The sequence below is a fragment of the Mustela nivalis genome (genome assembly GCF_964662115.1).
Source record: "Mustela nivalis genome assembly, chromosome: 1".
NCBI lineage: Eukaryota > Metazoa > Chordata > Mammalia > Carnivora > Mustelidae > Mustela > Mustela nivalis.
The window spans coordinates 202548344-202567020 of NC_139020.1; the positions used below are offsets into that span (position 1 = coordinate 202548344).

Below are 18677 nucleotides of genomic sequence, written 5' to 3' on the forward strand. Positions count from 1 at the left end.
TTTCTACTGGAAATGAGGCTTAGTTACTGATGAGAGACTGGTCTGAATTAAAACTTATAGATCACTTAAAAAAAAGAAAAAAGAGGGGTGCCTGGGTGGCTCAGTTGGTTAAGCATCTGCCTTCGACTCAGGTCATGATCCTAGGGTCCTGAGATCGAGCCCCACATGGGGCTCCCTGCTCAGTGGGAAGCCTGCTTCTCCCTCTCCCACTCACTTTGCTTCTGTTCCCCCTCCCATTGTGTCTCTCTCTGTCAAATAAATAAATAAAATGTTAAAAAAAAAAAAAAGAGCTTCAGGTCTTCACAAAACATTTTATTCCCTGAGTACCCACTTCCCAGTGATCATTCTGCTGTCTGGGGTCCCCCCTGTCCCCACATCCCAAGCACTACTCCAATGCCCAGAAGCCCAGACCCCAGACATCCACCCAGAGCCAGCAGGGTTTTGGCGGGGCGGGGGGGGGGGGGGTGTCACCATTTTGCTTGGATCTCCCTAATCTGAAAGGCTTATTGAGGTAAGGGCTGGTCCTGGGTCCCTAGAGCTCAGACACCCCCAAGGACCAGAATCTCTCCCTTCTCTGGGCACTGGGATGAATATGTGTGCTGACCTTGGGCCCAGTGAAGACCCTTTTGCCACACAACATTCCCTGAATTCTTGGGGAGCTTAAGTGGTGGGTGGGGCGGGGCCCTGTTAGGGACTCCCAGAAACTTGAAGCTGGTTTTGCTTGAGTCAGACAGCTTCTTCCCTCCTCTACCCAAAGCGACAGCCATCAGAGCACTAGATATCACAGGCAGGGATGGGGCGGTCCCACTCATGGCTTCTCTGACCGCTTCTGCCATCTCGGGTGGATGGAGACCATGGAGAGGCTGAGAACAAATCTCCTTTCCTAGGCTCACTTCAACTAGGAGTTCTGCCACTGACCTTGAACCATGGCTGGAACTCACATACCACTAAACCACTCTAGGTGTATGACCAAGGAGAGGCTGGTCAGCCTTTAAGGTCCAGCCTGAGATCAAGGTCAGAGCTGGGAAATGTGACCTTGACTCAGATGGGATCAATGCAGGAGCAGCAACCCAGAACCCTAGGAGAGGGGTTTCTGCAATTAGCTCCCACAGAAAGAGACAGTCCGTTCAGCTGAGAGCCTAGGGGGAATGATGAAACATGGGTTCAAGTACCAGGTGGGTTTGGAAAGATATCTAGGAGTTTGCCAGCTAGATTAGGCACTCATCAAACCCTTTCTGGCACTCCCCTATGCCTGACTTGCTTAGAAGAATGAAAATTTCCCCTGCCAGGGAGGAAGATGCTGCTTCTTTCCATGGGGGTGGAGATCAGAGCCTAGAGGCTAGGGGTCCTGAAACCACCTAGTAGATCTGTAACTTCTTGCCACAGGCAAGGTTGGGCTGGCTCAGCGCATCCCACATGAGCAGCATCTCATAAGGCAAGAAGCGGTGAACAAGCAGCAGTTCCCGGTAGAGGCAGGGGTCGAAGGAGGACATGTGGGCTGAGGGGGCATGAATGCCAGCTGTGCGGATCCCACTGTGGGAGGCAGGCTCCAGGCCCTCCTGCTGCAGGCACATGCCCAGGAAGACATCATCGATGGGGAAGAGGTCCAGTGTGACAGCAGCCCGGCGCAGGGCAGTGGCTGTGAAACGGGACAGTAGGAAGCCACCCCCGCCACAGTAGGGCGGGTAGTGCTCCTCCTGGGTCACCTCCTTTGGCACATAGTACTTGCTCCAGGGAACCCGGATGGGGCCCACATTGCGGATCAGCTGCCCCACAAAGAGGTGGTGGTCAGGATCGTGGTCCTGCAGGTAGGACACCATGTTGTCAGTGTGTGCGAAGACGTCATCATCCCCATTGAGCACGAAGCTGGCATTGGTGCACCGAGTCTCCTGCCATTGTAGGAAGAGCACCTGTAGGCGAAGTGGACAGGGCATACAAGCTGGAGGGCTGGGGCCATCGGCCTGGGGTCCCTGTGAGCCGCCACAGCCCGGGAAGCCCAGATGACGATAGGCTCTCCCCCAGCGACTACTGTCAGGCCACCCTGGGTTTGAGGCCCCACCCTAAGCCTCCAGACAGACCTCATCATAGGACGTGCCCCTGGGGGGTGTTGGAGATCTGTGGAAATGATGCTCTATAAAGCACCAAGAAGTGTTTGAAAATTGTCCCATTTACATTTATTGTTACTTCCTTCAGATGCTGCCTGGCCAAGTGTCATCATTACTTAGCATCTACCTTCCCCTCTGGACTCTAGGCTTCCCCCAAATGGGGGCTGTGTCTCCCCTCCCTGTGTCATCTCCCCAGCACCCCTGTGGGTCATAACTTCATAGGTACTGGATTTCATGCTTGTCCAATGGACATTGCTTTTGTGTGCTTTTGTGTTCTGCATGAAGAACATGGCATGTTGAGAGGTTCTAGCCCTCGACCCGCCTCGACTTCTACTTCCCTGTAATAACTTTTACCACATGCCCAGCTCTGTTCTCCATGCCTGCGCTGCCTTGAATCCCTCGTGCAAGCTTAGGAGGCAGGTGCAGTCATCAACCTCATGTACAGATAAGGAAATAGAGGCTCTCCAGAAAGAGCACAGCGAACAAGGCCACACAACAGGAAAGTAGCAACTCAAGGTCTCGAGCCCAGATTTTTCTGTGCCTATGATGAGCAGGACCCTGCCCTGGCCCCCCACCCCAATGCCTGGGTGGGTCTCTGGAGCCTCTTACTCCTTATCTGTGTACTGGGTAGGATTCTTTCCACTTCCTGTGGATCCTTGTCCATCAAAAAAGGTCTTTCCTGGGTGTCTGGGTGGCTCAGTGGGTTAAAGCCTCTGCCTTCAGCTCAGGTCATGATCCCAGGGTCCCGGGATCGAGCCCCACATCGGGCTTTCTGCTCAGTGGGGAAACTGCTTCTCTCTCTCTCTGCCTGCCTCTCTGCTTACTTGTGATCTCTGTCAAATAAATAAATAAGATCTTTAAAAAAAAAAAAAAAAGGTCTTTCCTGACCACCTCCTGCATAGATGGGGTCCTCAGGGGACAGAGAATAAGAAATAAACAAGGTGGGGGCGCCTGGGTGGCTCAGTGGGTTAAGCCGCTGCCTTGGGCTCAGGTCATGATCTCAGGGTCCTGGGATCGAGTCCCACATTGGGCTCTCTGCTTGGCGGGGAGCCTGCTTCCCTTCCTCTCTCTCTCTCTCTGTCTCCCTCTCTGTCTACTTGTGATCAATCTCTGTCAAATAAATAAATAAATATCTTAAAAAAAAAAGAAATCAACAAGGTGGTCCTGTCCACTGCTCCTCCACCCACACAGATTACAGGAACTCTTCTGCTGCCTTGTAAATAACCTGAAAACCCTCCGGAAGCCCTCAGAGGCCGGCCGTTTCCTCCCTGACCAGGAAGAAGCAGGCACAGAGAGATAAATGATTATCAAAGGCAAACAAGAAGTAGGAGGCAGAGCCTGAATTCAAACCCAGGTCCTGGCTCTGGAAGCTGGCCTTGTAACCTCAGGCCCTTTCTTCCTGCCTGCCACCCCCCCTCACCCCGGCCCCGCCCCCAGTTAGAAGACTTCAGACCACCACCAGGACAACAGAGGGGTGGGATGGGATTGGGGGGGTGGGGACGTCTGGTTCCCTCTACCCAGTCAGAGGAGGTGGTGGGGAGCAGGCGGGAAGGATGGGTGGCCCTGACCAGCGGACCGTCCCCCAACGCCTCTCGCTGGCCCACCTGTTTGAGAGTGAGGTTGAAGAAGGAGTCATGGAAGTCCCACTGCAGGATGTCACCGTGCGCCTGCGCCTCCATTGCCAGCAGCCGGTTGACCTTGCGGGCCTCCAGGGGGTCAGCGGCCGTGCCCACCAGGAAGACGAGGCGCAGCGGGACGCCCTTCACCAGGCGCTCGCGGCCCCAGGTGTGCCGCACCAGCTCCCGGCGCTCATAATTGCTGGGCGAGGACTTGATGACCAGCAGCAGGAAGACAGGCTGCGAGCACTTGTCTGGCCGCACGTCTTGCAGCAGCTGGAAGTCGCGGCAGTGTTTATACAGCAGGAAGTTGCGCACCTGCTGCGGCAGCCCTGTGAAGTTCGGCAGGGCGGCAGCGGAGGTGTTGGGCCCGCAGGGGCTGGGCGGTGGGCGGGAGGGCGGAGCCGGCCAGGTCAGAGCCACGGCGCGGCCCGGGGGCTCCTCCAGGCTCTGGAGGGTGGGTGACGAGGCGTGCAGACTGAAGAGGAGGAGGACAAGGAGCGTGAAGATGCTCAGGGCTACAGCCAGGCCCGATTCATTCACTGGGCACCGGCGACACCTCATCCTGGTGGGTCGGGGCGGTTCCTGCGAGGAGTAACAGCCACTGAAGAGCCGGGATGGGCGGAGCACTTTCCCTGAGCTCCCCGCGGACCCCAGCACCTGGCCTCTAGCCCCATAGGTGCTAAAGTCCGTGCAGGATTGAAATGTATGCCCCTGCCTATCTCCCCTTCCCCGCACCCCCCAACTTCCTCCAACCTGCTCAGCCTTTGTTGGCTCCGACAGTTGCCCAGGTCCTGCTGGGGATTAAGTACTTACAGAGAGGACTGAGGCATGGAGACGCCAAGGTGAGCCTCCCAGACTCCACGTGCCCAGAATCCACCCTTTCAATCTGGTCCTCTTCATGTCCCTGCCTCCGAGATTGCCCGGGAGCCTCCCCCAAGGAGGCCAAGAACTGCTTCTTTATCACTGATTGCTACTGGATCTTTCCTGCTTCCCTTTTCCACCTGCCCCTCAAGAAGCTCCAAGCTTCTGGAATGCTGATCCAAACCATCATCCACTCCTCGTGCCTGTTTTTGATGGCCCTGTGACCTGTGCGTGGCCCCTGGCTCCCCACAGATCCCTTGGGCCCTTCAGGTTTCAAACAGAGCTGTCTTCCTTGCCAAACTCCTATTTGTGCTTTAAAACCCATTTTAGGGGCACCTGGGTGGCTCAGTGGGTTAAGCCTCTGCCTTCGGCTCAGGTCATGATCTCAGGGTCTTGGGATCGAGCCCCGCATCGGGCTCTCTGCTCTGCAGGGAGCCTGCTTCCCCCTCTCTCTCTTCCTGCTGTTCTCACTGCTTGTGATCTCTCTGTCAAGTAAATAGATAAAATCTTTATTAAAAAAAAATCTTAAATGATCATTCTCTGGGAAGTTGTCTTGAACCCCTCAGAAATGCTACTAGTTCTGTTTGGCACCTCTAGTTCCATCTACCCCTCTGGCCCAGGCTTGATCCCATTGGGGTGTCTGCGTTTAGCTTTGTCTAAGACTGGGGGCTTCTTGAGGGTCCTGGTATGGCCCAGCAGGAGGCAGACACATGGGGGAAGCAGGGAATGTTTGAACGAATAAAATTTATGAATAAAAGTAAATTCATTAAGGTTTTCTCTGGCAAACGCGTATTCCTCCTTCAAAACCCCAGCTCTAATGTCACCTCCTCTTAGAAGCTTTCTTTTCCCATATCCAGGCAGGGCCCTTGGTCTGCCTTCCAGGGTCCCTTTCCCCAGCTTCCCTGGATTCCCTTAATGTCCTTTTGTCTGGAGAGGCAGTGTCTGCACGGTTTCTCAGCCCTATGCCTGAAGGTCTGTTTTCCAGCACTGGCAAATAGTGGATTAGACCCAAGGCAGGACTTAGCCATTCTCAAACACTTACTGACTCACCCAGACAGGTGCAGACTCTAGAGCCCAGTTCCTGGGTTTCAGTCCCAATTCCATCACCTTCTGGCTGTGTGCCCTCCATACCCTGGGCCTCGGTTTCCTCGGCTGTAAAAGGGGGCATCTGATCCATCTCCAGCTCCCAGGATTGTGCAAGCAGGAAGCGAGCTGCTAGCCTGTGGCACCAAGGGGGTATGCCACCAGGATTTATGGAACGTATATTTGCAGCTCAAGCTTACCTCGGGCTGCCTTGGGACGTCTGTGCTCTTCTGGGGTCTCTCTGTTCTTCCTGCTGGCACCTGGAAAAGGTGACGCGGTTAGTGGGTTCTGGAAGGCTCTTTCCTCCCCAGGCAACCCCACCCAGCTACTGCCTGGAAGCAAAGAAGAGAATGGCTTCCCATTTCCATCCAGAGGTGGGAATAAGGCTTTCCTCCTGGACCCACGAGGCCATCTCCTCAACACACCCACTGCTGTCACTGAACACTGCCTGGCCAAGTCTCTCCAGCGAGCTGTCTTCCAGAGACAGGGCTCAGATCTTACTGCTGTGTGATGTTGGGAAAGAAGTTTGACCTCTCTGAGCCTCCATGTGGACCGGGGAGAATTAACCCCATGTAAGAGTGCTGTTGTGGGGATTTTAGCCTCAAGCATGCTGGGCATGATCCTGCCTCAGGCCTTTTGCACAGGCTCTTCCCTCTGATTGGAATGCTCTTTCCCAGATGTGTGCATGGTTCCCTCCCTCACCTCTCATCTTTCCTCCAATATCTCTTTCTCAGGAAGGAGTCCTCAGGACACAATAGTTCCCTGATCCCCAACTCTGTTTTACATTTTTTTCCTCCCACAGCACCTCTCCCCTCCTAAAATACATGTTAAAAACTTTTAACATGTCTTGTTTCACCTTCATCTCCCCCACCCGAACTTGAGCTCCCTGCGACATGTCTCCTTTACCAGGTTACCCCCAGGCCCTGGAACCATGCTCGGCACATCCGAGGCACGAATGTGGGTCAGATGACTGCTAAAAGGATGTTGGTTTTCTGAGGACCCAGGGATACCTAAATGTCTCCATTATGAAAGCCACACCCTGGAGAGGCAACAAGCATTAATTAAAACATCAATGAAATGATAGGAGGTGGGGCGCCTGGGTGGCTCAGTCATTGGGCGTCTGCCTTCAGCTCGGTTCATGATTCCATGGTCCTGGGATCGAGCCCCACGTCGGACTCCTTGCTCAGCGGGAAGCCTGAAGCCTGCTTTCCCCTCTCCCACTCCCCCTACTTGTATTCCCTCTCTCGCTGTGTCTCTGTCAAATGAATAAATAAAATCTTCAAGAAAAAAAAAAAAAGAAGTAAAGAAATGATACAAGGTGACGAAAGCCACAGGAGGAAATGTAGTTGGGTGGCAGTTGGATTTTGAGGTCTGGATGACATTTAAGCTGGATGTGAATGGCACAGAAGAGACATTCAGGGCTGAGGTCTGGGTGAAAGGTCCCAGGGGTGGGAACAGCAGGTGCAATGAGCCAGCAGAGACTAAGCCGTCTCAGAACCCTGTATGCAGGAGGCATAGGGCCTGTCTCCTTCCTGGGACATCCTGGTTGAGCTGCCCGCCCTGGGGCTTCATCTGCTGGAGGACAGGTCTGGGAGACCCAAGAAGGCAAATAATCTTGGCGTGAAACTGTGAATGCAATACAAGAACGCCCTGAATCCTTGAAGGGTATTTTCCTGAGCTGAGGAGAGAACCTAGTCCAGGATGGACACCAGGGAAAGGAGTGTTCCCGGGCAAACCAGGCAGATCGCCAAGCTTCAAGGTTAGGAAAACGAACAAGCTATAACAGAAAGACAATGTCACCACAAATCAGACTAAAAATGCCACTGTGTTCTCTTGGGCCACACCTGTGGCAGGAGACCCATAGATCCCGTAAGACAATGGCACACCTCAGAACCGAACTCCTGGGCAAGAAACACTCTCACGAACGAATGGTAAACTTTTTATTTATTTATTTAAAACATTTTATTTATTTAAGAGAGCGCGTGCGGGCGTGTACACACATGAGCAGGGTGAGACGCAGAGGGAGTGGGACAAGCGGACTCCCCACGGAGCACGGAGCCCCAATCCTGAGATCATGACCTGAGCTGAAGTTGAAGGCTTTAACTTACTGAGCCACCCAGGTGCCCCAGGACCCATAAAATTTTAGAATGATTCACCCTTCTCCCCATCTGCAGTTTGGAGCCTAAATCCGGGATCTTCAAACGGGTGATTCTGTCCTCCAGGAAATACTTGACAATGTCCTGAGACATTTTTGGCCGTCCTGATTTAGGCAGGGTAGAGTTATTGTACTGCCAATGCCATTAAGAAGGTAGAGGCCAGTGATGCTGCTTAAATTAACATTCTAGATGACACAGGATAGCCCTACCTCAGGATAGTCCAGCCCCAAATGTCAACATTGTCAAGCTTGAGATATCCTGCTCTAAACCAACACAGAAATCCAGAAGAGAGAACTCAAACAAGGGAAGACGAGAAAAGAAAAATCAGGATCGAACAAAAGCTCTTGATATAGTTTGTATAAATTTATCATATGAAGTATTTATGAGACTCATTATTTGTATATTATTTAAATATTTACCATACAACTATTATTATTTTTAAATACTTTATTTATTTATTTGCCAGAGAGGAGAGAAAGCACAAAGCAGGCAGAGGGAGAAGCAGGTTCCCCACTGAGCAAGGAGCCCGAAGTGGGACTTGATCCCTGGACCCTGAGATGATGATTGGAGCAGAAGGCAGATGCCCAAGCCACTGAGCCAGCCATGCATCCCTAAACATCTATTAAATAGAAAATTGAATTTAAGTGGCCAAGGACCAGTTCACTGGAAATGTGTTTTATAAGGCCCAAACAAGAGTTTCAGAACAAAGGAAGATACTTCTGCAAATACGAATATTTATAACTCAGCCAAACTTGGGCATTGGGGAGGGGGAGGTATGAGAAGAACTGAAATGAATGAATAACTCTTACCAGGTATCAGGGCAAAAAAGAACCTCTTGGGGTCACCATTTGGTTTTAATTAGTTCCAAAATGGATGTTCTTTTTCTTGCATTTTCCTTTCTTGTTTATTTATAAGAACTCTTTGCATACGGAACACTTGCCCTTTGTGGGCTACCAGCATTCCTAACTTTCTCTCCCCAGGTCTCAGGTTTCTCGAAATGGAGGGATTCTGGGGTGCCCGGGTGGCTCAGTTGGTCAAGCATTTGTCTTCAGCTCAGGTCATGATCCCAGGGCCCTGGGATGGAGCCCCACATCAGGCTCCCTGCTCAGCAGGGAGTCTGCTTCTTCTTCTTCCTCTGTGTTCTCTAATAAATAAATAAATCTTAAAAAAAAAAAAAATTAGGGTGCCTGGGTGGCTCAGTGGGTTAAGCCGCTGCCTTCGGCTCAGGTCATGATCTCAGGGTCCTGGGATCGAGTCCCGCATCAGGCTCTCTGCTCAGCAGGGAGCCTGTTTCCTCCTCTCTCTCTCTCTGCCTGTCTCTCTGCCTACTAGTGATCTCTCTCTGTCAAATAAATAAATAAAATCTTTAAAAAAAAAATTAAATGGAGGGATTCTGCTACTCTACTCTCCAAACCCCCTGATGTTCCTAATTTGCGTCCGAGAGCTCAAGCTGGAGGCAGGGAAGAAAGGTTCACTTTTCCTTCTCCCTGTACTAGACCTCTATTAATGCATCCAAGATCCCCCATTCCTTTACTGTCCATCAAGGCCCTTCTTAACTCATAGCCCCTTAAACCCTCAAGCAGGTCGTGTTGCTATCCTCATAAAATCTCACACTGGACAAGCATAAGGAAGAACTTCTGGGAGGGCGCTGGGTGGCTCAGTCGGTTGGGTGTCTGATTTTGGCTCAGTTCATGATCTCAGGTCCTGGGATGGAGTCCCATGTTGGGCTGCCTGCTCAGCAGGGAGCCTGCTTCTCCCCCTGCGTGTGTACTTGTACTCTCTCTCTCTCTCTCCCTCTGGCAAATAAATAAGTAAAATCTTGTGAGTGTCTCTGTGGGCTGTGGCCCAGGCCCTAGCTAGTCACTGATCTGTCCTTATGGTTCTTACTGTCTGCAAGGGAAGGGTCTTGGAGGCTCAGCTCCACCAAGAAGGGGAAGCTTCTCGGTATTATTTCCTCCAAGCAACGGAGCAGGAGCAAGTGACTCTGGGGCCTTTGCGAGAAGCTCCTCGCAGCTTGGGTCTGATTCCCTGACCGCATCTAAGATTCCGCGGTCCACCGTCTCCAGTTCTCACTGGGCAGAACGACTGGATTAGCGGAAGCCCAAATGGCATCTCACTCGGTGAAGTCTGTAGGTTTGGAATACCTCTGGGGGAATCACCAGCCTGGATTCACAGATGGGGAGTTGTTTTGGGGGGCGGCGCAGGGGGTGCCTCACATCACCACAGAAACAAGCTGCTTTGTCTCCAGGTCTTTCAGTCCTGAGAAGGGTCTCAGCAGCTCTTCTCCCAACATGCACATAATTAGAAACTACTCACTCACTCACTCATTCATTCAACAAATAGGTCTGGGGAACCTGAAAATCCTCAACCGTGGGGCCACGGAAGGCCCCCCGGAAGCTCCCAATCTGGGGGAGACCAGTCTAAACACCCATGGGTTCAGAGCTGGGCCAGAAGAAGGGACCAGGATACTGAAGCCGAGGCTTTGACGGATGCAGAAGAGTTCAGGTCAAGGCAAGAGCAAATGGAAAGGCGTGGAGAGAAAGTGAACAAGACCTATTCTAAGGGATCACCCGTAGTTTATTTGGATGAAAAGCAGAATTTGGAGAGGGGGTGATTTCTGAGGCTAGTGACTGGCTGGTAAAGACCTTGAACTCCAGACTGAGAAGTGGGACTGTCTCCTGGAGGTCGGCGAAGCCATAGAGGGTATGTGAGCAGGGATGGGAAAGGTCAGATTTGTTGCTGAATGAATGGTTCCTCTTTGCCCTGAAACCCTGAGCAGTCACTTCCCCTTTGCCATCTAGTTCCTCATCAGGACATGGGAGTGCTGAGATCCCAACACACACACACACACACACACACACACACACCATGGGGTCACGGGATTGTGTGTCAAAGGGCTTAGCACACACTGGCCGTGTGGCAACCCCTCGGTGACCTTGGCTCATCATACTGGCTCCTTCAGTGTCCCCAGAGTCCCTGCTTACAGAAGGGGCTACTGAGACTCAGCGTAAAGCAGACTGGAACCTAGGACCCCAGTGAGTGTGGTCCATTAGTCTGTCTATCCTATCCTTCCCGTGGTGTGGAGTTTCTGGGGGATTCCCCAACCAGAACTCAGAGCCTTCCAGAATCTGTCACAAGGAACCATGCACTTACACATCTCACAAAGGACAGAGAACTGGGGGCCCAGGTTGGCAACATTCTGCAGCTGGGGCCATCCCAGGATTAGGCTGGTGAGTGAATCTATGAACAGGCATGATGAGATCAGCTCCTCCCTGACAATGTTAATACAGGAAGAAGAGATTAGTCTCGTAGTAACATGGTAAACACCGTTGAGAAGGAATGGTCCATGGTGGTGGGGGGACCTGACTAGCCTGGGGACATCCTGAGGGATGGTGAGGAATTAGCAGAGCGCTGGGGGAAGGACATTCTAGGCGAGGGCACGACAAGTTCAAAGACCCAGAAGAGCATAGTTGCAAAGAGCATAGCCAGACCACAAATGTAAGGGGTGGAAGCAGAGACAGGGGACCAGTGTGGCTGCAGCAAGAGGACAGGAGGGAGAGGATGTGGGTTGCGAGTCCATGCCAGGGGACTGGGTGGGGAGGAACTAAAGCAGGTCCAGAACCTCTTTTTATGTTGCACGAGAGAAGCAACGGGAGCCATGGAAGGTGCGTGAGGAGGGGAGGGAAAAGATCGACGTATGCTTTTAAGAAGCCCTCTGTGGCCACGGAGTGGATAAGGACAATCAGGACAGGTGTAGAGGCTGGGGCAGGAAAGCACCCAGAAGTATTTGGGGGCCTGGACAGGAGCTGGTCAGCGAGGTGCAGGGAAGGGGGTGGGTTCAGGGAATAGAAAGAAGGCAGTCATGGATGTTTAAAGCCCCCCGGGATGGTGGGGAGGATGGAGAAGGAAGGACCGGGAGGAACAGACCGAGAAGCCTGTGAGCCTTTCCCGTGGGATGTTACAGGGCAGTGGTGACCCAGGTGTGGTGTCCAGACCATAGCTGTGGGGACACAATGGCAAGGGAACCAGGAAGGCCCAACAGGGGTTTGATGAATACTTCCTTATATTGCTTGCACGAGGCAGGGTCTCCTCAATGTTTCTCTCTCCAGATCAGACACAGTGACTGTAGACAGAGTCACAGTTCAGGGACAACCAGGCTGACTCCAAGGTACCCTCACTGCCAGACCAGCTGATCCTGTTCCCGCCTGTTTGCTTTCCATACACCCGTGCGATTTCGCCATCACCCAGAGCCTGTTTCCTCTAACATACACATAAAAGCCATCTGTTTCATGATGTTCAAGACCCAAGAGCCTCTCCCTGGGCTGTGGCTGTCAGGTGTGGGACCTCTCAGCCCCTGCTTCCCCTCCCCCAATGACCTCTGCCCCCGCTGGTCCGCTCCAGCCACTCCAGCCTTTTCAGCTTCTTTCAGTCCTGCCACAGGGCTTTTGCACCTGCCAGACTTCTGCTCTTCCTCCTGATTCTCTTTGATCTTTAGGCTCAATCTAATGTTGCTTTTTTATTTTTTTCCCCCCAGCATTTACTTATTTGTTTGAGAGAGAGCGTATGTGCACACATATGTGGGAGCATGTTGGGGGCGAGGGCCGAGGGAAAGGGAGAGACAGAATCTCAAGCAGACTCTCCCCTGAGTGCAGAGCCCATGCAGGGCTCAATCTCACGACCCTGAGATCACAAGCAGAGCCGAAAGCCACAGTCAGCAGCTCAACAGACTGTGCTCCTGCCCCTCGCAGGGCCTTTTTAGAAGGGCCTTGGCCTCCCACCTAAAACACTCTGGCTTGGCTCTGGTTTTCTCTGCAGCTCTCACCACCACTGCACACAGGAAACCCACTCACTTCCCTCCTGTTTATCTCCCCCACCAGCCTGGAGCCCCCGAGGTGGGGCCAAGGATCTGGTCCCCTACAGCCATGTCCCCATCCCCATATGACACTTGCTGGTGCTTGTGGGACAAGGGAAACCTATGAATGATGACCCACATATTAGTGATTTCTTCATGCCTCATTTCAGCCCAAACCCACTGCCAATGACAGCTGCCGCCGACCCATCTGGGGCCCTGCGGGCCTTGGGGGATGCCAGCCATTCAGTCGCGGTCAGTTAGCAAATGTGTGTGTGTGGCTGATACAGGACCAAGAGGTACTCATGCCCTGAAGAGCCAAACAGCCACACCACTGGAAAACCGTGCATTTACTAAGCAAGAAGCCCAGTGTCAGCAAATACTGTTAATGGCCTGCTAAATATGCAGGAGGCACCCAGCACATACACAAAATAGTTTATCAGCAACAAGGAGGAGGGGAAAGGCACATTCGTGATGTATGAACGAGCATCATCACGATGAAGGTGAACAGGCCACCAAACCACCCCAAGACACCAACCTACTGTCACTGACTACCCACCTTCCCTACAAACACACAGCACTGAATATTAAGGATTCACTGAGTATTTTCTTTTTAAAGATTTTATTTATTTGAGAGAGAGCGAGCAGAGCGAGAGAACACGCAAGGGTGGGGGAAAGGGCAGAGGGAGAAGCAGATCCCCCGCCAAGCAGGGAGCCCGGTGCAGGGCTCGATCCCAGGACCCCGGGACCATAACCTGAGCCGAAGGCAGATGCTGAACCGACTAAGTTTCCAGGTGCCCCAGATTCACTGAATATTAATGAGGTACTAGAGGTACAGAGGGGCCAAGCACGCAACAGAATTCATTAGCGACAGGATTCGGATCCTACATCTTCCGCCTATATCCCCCGTTGACAACCAAGGCCAGACGCGTCCCCCACCTGCTCACCCCTCAGAGCCCGGATGTGCCCCACCCACTCTGCGCTAGCACGAGACCAGGGCAGGCCTGCCCGCTGGATGTGGAGGCTCCCATCAAGTCGAGGCAATATCCCGCAGGACGCTCGTTTTTCCAGATGAGGAAGTGAGACTCGGAGAGGGTGAGTCCCCAGTCACTCTCCTGGCCCCTTAGACACAGACCCACCCGCATACCCCTCCCGACCCCCCTTCCAGCTTCAGGGACCCCAGTGGGTCCGGTCGCTGGGTCTCAGTTTTGAAATCACAAAAACGAGGGCTCATGTCCCTTTACCCAGCAGCGGGGAAGACTGCGAACTGATGCCCCTGAGGTCGCTGCCGCAGCTCCCGGGAGAGACCCCGACCTGCCTACTGACCATCGGTGGGCCTGGGACAAGTGGCCAGCCCGCTCTGGGCCGCAGCATCCTCATCCAAAGCCGGCTGGGGTCAGTGGCCAGCTCCCGATTCTTCCAGCAGGTGCTGAATGTCAGCATCGCTGTGGTCTTCCTGGCTCTGTACGTCCCGAGAATTTGCAGCTGGGATTTCGAACGGGGCAAGCATGGAACATTCTGGAATCTCCAAAAGGCAAGGGGAGGGGTGGGGGTGACTGGACAACCCCATTTGCGCACATGACAACCTGAGTCCTGAGAAAGGCCGTAGGACCCAACGTTGGCCTTTTCTCTAAAGCACACACGGACGATACACCAACGGTGACAATAACATCAGTGTCAGTGACCATTGTCACTGTTCATGACCGCTCTGAGCCAGCGCTGAACACCTAGACTCTACTAGGGGCCATGCCCTGGTCTAGGTTCTGGGCACGCAGCCTAGAATGTCTGCAAGAAAGGCCTGTGCTCCCGGAGCTGATGTACTAACAAGGGTGGGACAGAGAGACAGTGAATAAGACAGTTTTGGGGAGAAGGAGTGTTGCAGGAGAGGATGTGAGCCCCTGGCCTATAGACAAGCCCTGTGATTCATTGAGCCTTTGGTGGACAGGGCTGGTTTCCAGTTACCAGGTGAGTGAGCTGAGTGCAAAAAGGCAGAGGCCCCCTGCCCCCCAACATGGGTCTCACAGCTGACTGAGGCCAAGAGCGCTTGCTAGGATTTGAACCCCAACCTGCTGGACCCAAGGGTGATCCTTCACCTGTCCGTACCAGCCATGCCTGCCAGTAATGATAGGCCTGTCTCTTTCGGCAAGGATCATAAGCTCCTTTTATAAACGGAAGGGGGAAAAAAAAGAGAGAGAGAGAGAAACGGAAAAAGCCCAGTCAAGATAATTCCTTCTGGCTAGACCCTGGGGTGAGCAAGTGGATTCTTTTTTTTAAGATTTTATTTTTTGACAGAGAGAGAGACAGCGAGAGAGGGAACACAAGCAGGAGGAGTGGGAGAGGGTGAAGCAGGCTTCCCACTGAGCAGAGAGCCCCATGTGGGGCCCAATCCCAGAACCCTGGGATCATGACCCGAGCTGAAGGTGAAGCTGATTTTTTATGCAAAGATAGGCCCTGGGGCCCCCAGGGTTGTGAAAGAAGGTAGGGCGGGGGTTAAGGATGGGGTGACACATGGCCTTTAGAACTTTGACTTCTGTTTCTAGTTCCCAGGGCCCATCAAGTTTAACTCATTTGAAGGAACTGACCCTGGGGAGCCCACCTCCTCAGAAACTGCTCACCGTACCTGGGATGGGTCCAGGTGGGGATCTGGGGCCCAACAGATGTTCCTAACTACATGCCAGACCCGGCCTTTGCTGAGCCTCCGAAGGGCATATCTGCACTCCTTTCCCAGCTGGAGGAACTGAGGTCTCCTGGGCTCTGTCTGTGGGGATGCCTGAAAGACCCCCACACCTTCACGCTGCTCGGAGCCCCCCTCCAGGCCTTGTGCTGGGGCCCTGCCCCTTTACATTATTTCTCTCTTGTAAAGATAAACACCACGAATGAAAACACAATGAACCGCCGACTCATCAGGATTAACCCAGCAGTCCTGTGTGTGGTCTTTCGGCCAGCTGCTCCTCTACCCACCACACCTGAGCTGGAAGGTAGAGCTTTGTTAGCCTCATTTTTTTTTTTTTTTTAGTGGATAGGGAAACTGTGGCACAGAGAGCTCATCCAAAGAACTTATTCAAGGAAGGTCAAGTGGGAGCCCAATCTCTGCCTTTAACCACCACCTGGTGGTGGTAAGGTGGGGGACTTCCTTCAGTTTGCTATGTTGGTAGTGAGCTCCCCATCATGGGGAGGAAGCAATCAAACCGAGCCAGGCTTTCAGCAGGTGGAGGGACCACAATGGGTCTTCTCTCACAGTGGGCGTGGGGACAAGTTGCTGCCCCACTCTGGGCCTCAGAGGCAATGGCAGGAAGAGAAACCGCCCAGTTGACATCTTTCCTCCTTCCCTAGGGCCAACCAGTTCTGCCCCTGGGTTCCTGGGTCAAAGAAACTTGTTTGAAATCCTCGAGCTCCTTCAAGTTCATGCTCCAAGGCCCCTTCTTGGGTCCTCCCACACCCAGTACCTGGCAGGAATCACCACACCCTAGATGTAGAAGTGGGTGGGGATGAACAAACGTAATCTGGTCACCTAGGTCAAGTGGGGGCCCAGCTTCCTGTCCCAGGGTCCTCCCCTCTTTCACTAGACTCCTCAGCCCTGCCTGGCAGGGTGACTGCCTTAGGAACCAACAGGGCTGTGGAAGAAAGTTGTAGTCCCAGATCTAGCCCCAAATCTGGGCAGCTCCTCCTGAGCCCAGATCAGGACTACAGGAGGCTCTGGTGGGGTGGAGGAGTGGGGGAGCTCCGTTTCCCCATCTGAAAAGTGACCATGGGGGAAAAAAAAAAAAAACTCTGACCCAGAGGAAAAGTTGGTCAGTAACCTGGAATGGTGGCTCGTGATACAATAATAATAATTGTTAATATAGGTATGGTGACAGCTGTCCTTCCCTGTGCACCCACTAAGAGGCACAGACAGTCGGGTACAAGTCCCCCTTGACCCAGAGGGAAACAGGAGCTCAGAGACCCAAAGTCACTTATTTGAGGTCTCCCCCCGCCAATAAAAGCTTCCACCGGCTGAACATCTCAGGCACCCTCCTGGAAGCTGGGTCACTGTACTAGTCAGGGAGGGGAAACCGAGGCATGTTCAAAATCCAGGAGCGTGCTGCCGGAGCCACACAGCCCCTGCCGCAGCTGAACAGGGGGCGAAACTGAACCCCAGGGGAAGCCATGAGCTGAGGTTCCCAGGTAGGAACGTTGGCCCAGCGCCCGGCAAGGCTGGGGGTCAGCCGTGGTCCCCTGGATTCAATACAAAAGCCAACCTGGGGAGACCAGGGTGCTGTTAATCCCGGATCTTCCCAGTCAGCGCGCTAACCATCTCCACGCGAACAGCAGTACCAGTAACGGCCGGAGAGCAGACAACACCCTCCACTTCTCCATCCTGATTCCGCCCTAGCCTGAGAGGCGGGCATAGTGGCGTAGGGGCAGGGGTCCAGGGACGTCCGTCGCAGCGACCGGACGGTGCCGGGAGCGACTTCCTTCCCTGCGGGGCTCGAGCCGGCCCTGGAAATGCTGGCGGCTGCTATTGCCGATGGGCGAGGGCAACGGGGTTTCTGAGACCCGCCGCTCCAGGGTCTCCCGGCATCTTGGGGGGTAAACGCGGCGGAGACCGGACCCCAGGGACCTGCCGGGGTTTCCCTGGAACCTCGATCCTCTCCTCCCCTCCCCTCCGCGAGATCCTCAGGGGCCCCCAACACTCACCCCAAGCGACGGCCCAGCCTCCGACCTCTCTCCGATCTCAGCTGCTCTGGGCTGCGAGCAGGTGGAGAGTTTTACCTGAGCGTGAGCCCCCACCCAGGTCTGGCTCCTTCCTGCCTCCTCCTCCTCCTGGCCTTACCTCCCGCCAGGCTCCCCTCTCCAAACCCGCGGAGCTTCTCAGTGGCGGGGTAGAAGTTCACCCCGCCCACCGCTCCCTCCTTCCCTTCTCGGCCCCGCCCCCTCACCTCGGCGGGCCAGCTCCCACCGCAGCTTTCCTCTTCACCTCTTGGGGCTCACTCCACCCCGGAGGCTGGGGCGTGAGCTCCCCGCGGCTGGAGATGTGCGAGCAGCGCCTTCCCATCCCCTGGCGTGGAGCCCTTGGCAGGGTTGATCTAAAGTGTGTTTGCCGAAGAAATGATTGGAGGGGGAACAGGGAGGCAGCATGAATCCAGGATGAATCCCTAAAACCTGTCCTGAGCCCACAGGCTTCCGGATGGGAAAGATTCTGAAAGTTGGAAGTCAGATAAGAAGCTTTTGCGGGTTGGGGTTTTTGAAGATTCGGATCCTGCTCCGTGTTGCGTCTGAGTCTCTAGCAATTTCTAGTCTAGACGTGTTAGGGTCAGGAGGTCTGGGGTGGGGTGGGGGAGATCCAGATCCATAGGTGTGAACCTCGTGGTGGTTCTAGTTACCGCCTGCCTCCTCCCCCATCCCTACTTCTTCCAGAGGAAAAGGGGCGGGTCCCGGGTGTGCCTCAGTTTGTTCCTGCGTAAAATGGAGGATCTAAGCCCTAATCTCTCCCCAGCTGGAGAGGTCAGGGGAGCAGGGTCAACACAGGGCAAGGGCCCGATCTATACTCTGTGGGTATGAAGGGTGATTGCTTCAAATGTCATTATACCCAACATGGGCATTTCAGGTGGAAACGACAGGAGGTGCACACAATTTCTTGCCACGAAAAATGCTGAACTTCGGAGCCCGTTGAAGTCAATTCTCTGCGCCCCACCCCCCCCAAAGGGGGACACTGCTCAGGCTTCAGCTTAAGTTCTTCCCTGCCTTGTGGGGCACTGCCACACTCCTGAGTTTATGGGCCCCACAAGGAGCTGGAACCAACAGTCTGATCTGGAGGGAGTGTCCCTCTCATCCCCTCCACAACACAGGCACTTCCTGCCACTGTTCGCCCTGGAAACTTAAACTACTCTCATGATGCATTCAGAGTGATGGTAGAGGAAGTGAGTTGGGGCACACCCAGCCCTGCTCACTGGAGGAAACTGAGGCCTGCCGGGTCAGAAGGTGAAAGCATGGAAGCAGGAGGGGCTCCAAAATCTTCCAGGGC

General features: G+C 53.7%; 1 protein-coding gene across 2 annotated transcripts; it reads right to left on the bottom strand.

Annotated features, from left to right (window-relative positions):
* Nucleotides 1-291: 291 nt before the first annotated feature.
* B3GNT3 (UDP-GlcNAc:betaGal beta-1,3-N-acetylglucosaminyltransferase 3) lies at nt 292-17550 on the bottom strand. Of its 2 annotated transcripts, none has more exons than XM_082710144.1 (4): nt 17487-17550; nt 5869-5928; nt 3710-4306; nt 292-1910 (listed from the first exon to the last, which is right to left on the bottom strand). In XM_082710144.1, the coding sequence occupies exons 3-4, from the start codon at nt 4283-4285 to the stop codon at nt 1359-1361; spliced, it is 1128 nt and encodes a 375-aa protein (XP_082566270.1). In that variant the 5' UTR covers nt 4286-4306; nt 5869-5928; nt 17487-17550; the 3' UTR covers nt 292-1358. The 2 variants fall into 2 exon arrangements, with proteins under 2 accessions (XP_082566270.1, XP_082566269.1); XM_082710143.1 differs by having other exon boundaries at nt 17351-17545.
* Nucleotides 17551-18677: the final 1127 nt, after the last annotated feature.

Bases quoted from the DNA above. Each gene is read 5' to 3' on its own strand.
- B3GNT3 (XM_082710144.1), bottom strand. From the start codon at position 4,285: ATGAGGTGTCGCCGGTGCCCAGTGAATGAATCGGGCCTGGCTGTAGCC. The intron at 1,911-3,709 runs GTGGGCCAGCGA...CTTCGCCTACAG, and splicing joins TCAACCTCACTCTCAAACAG to GTGCTCTTCCTACAATGGCA.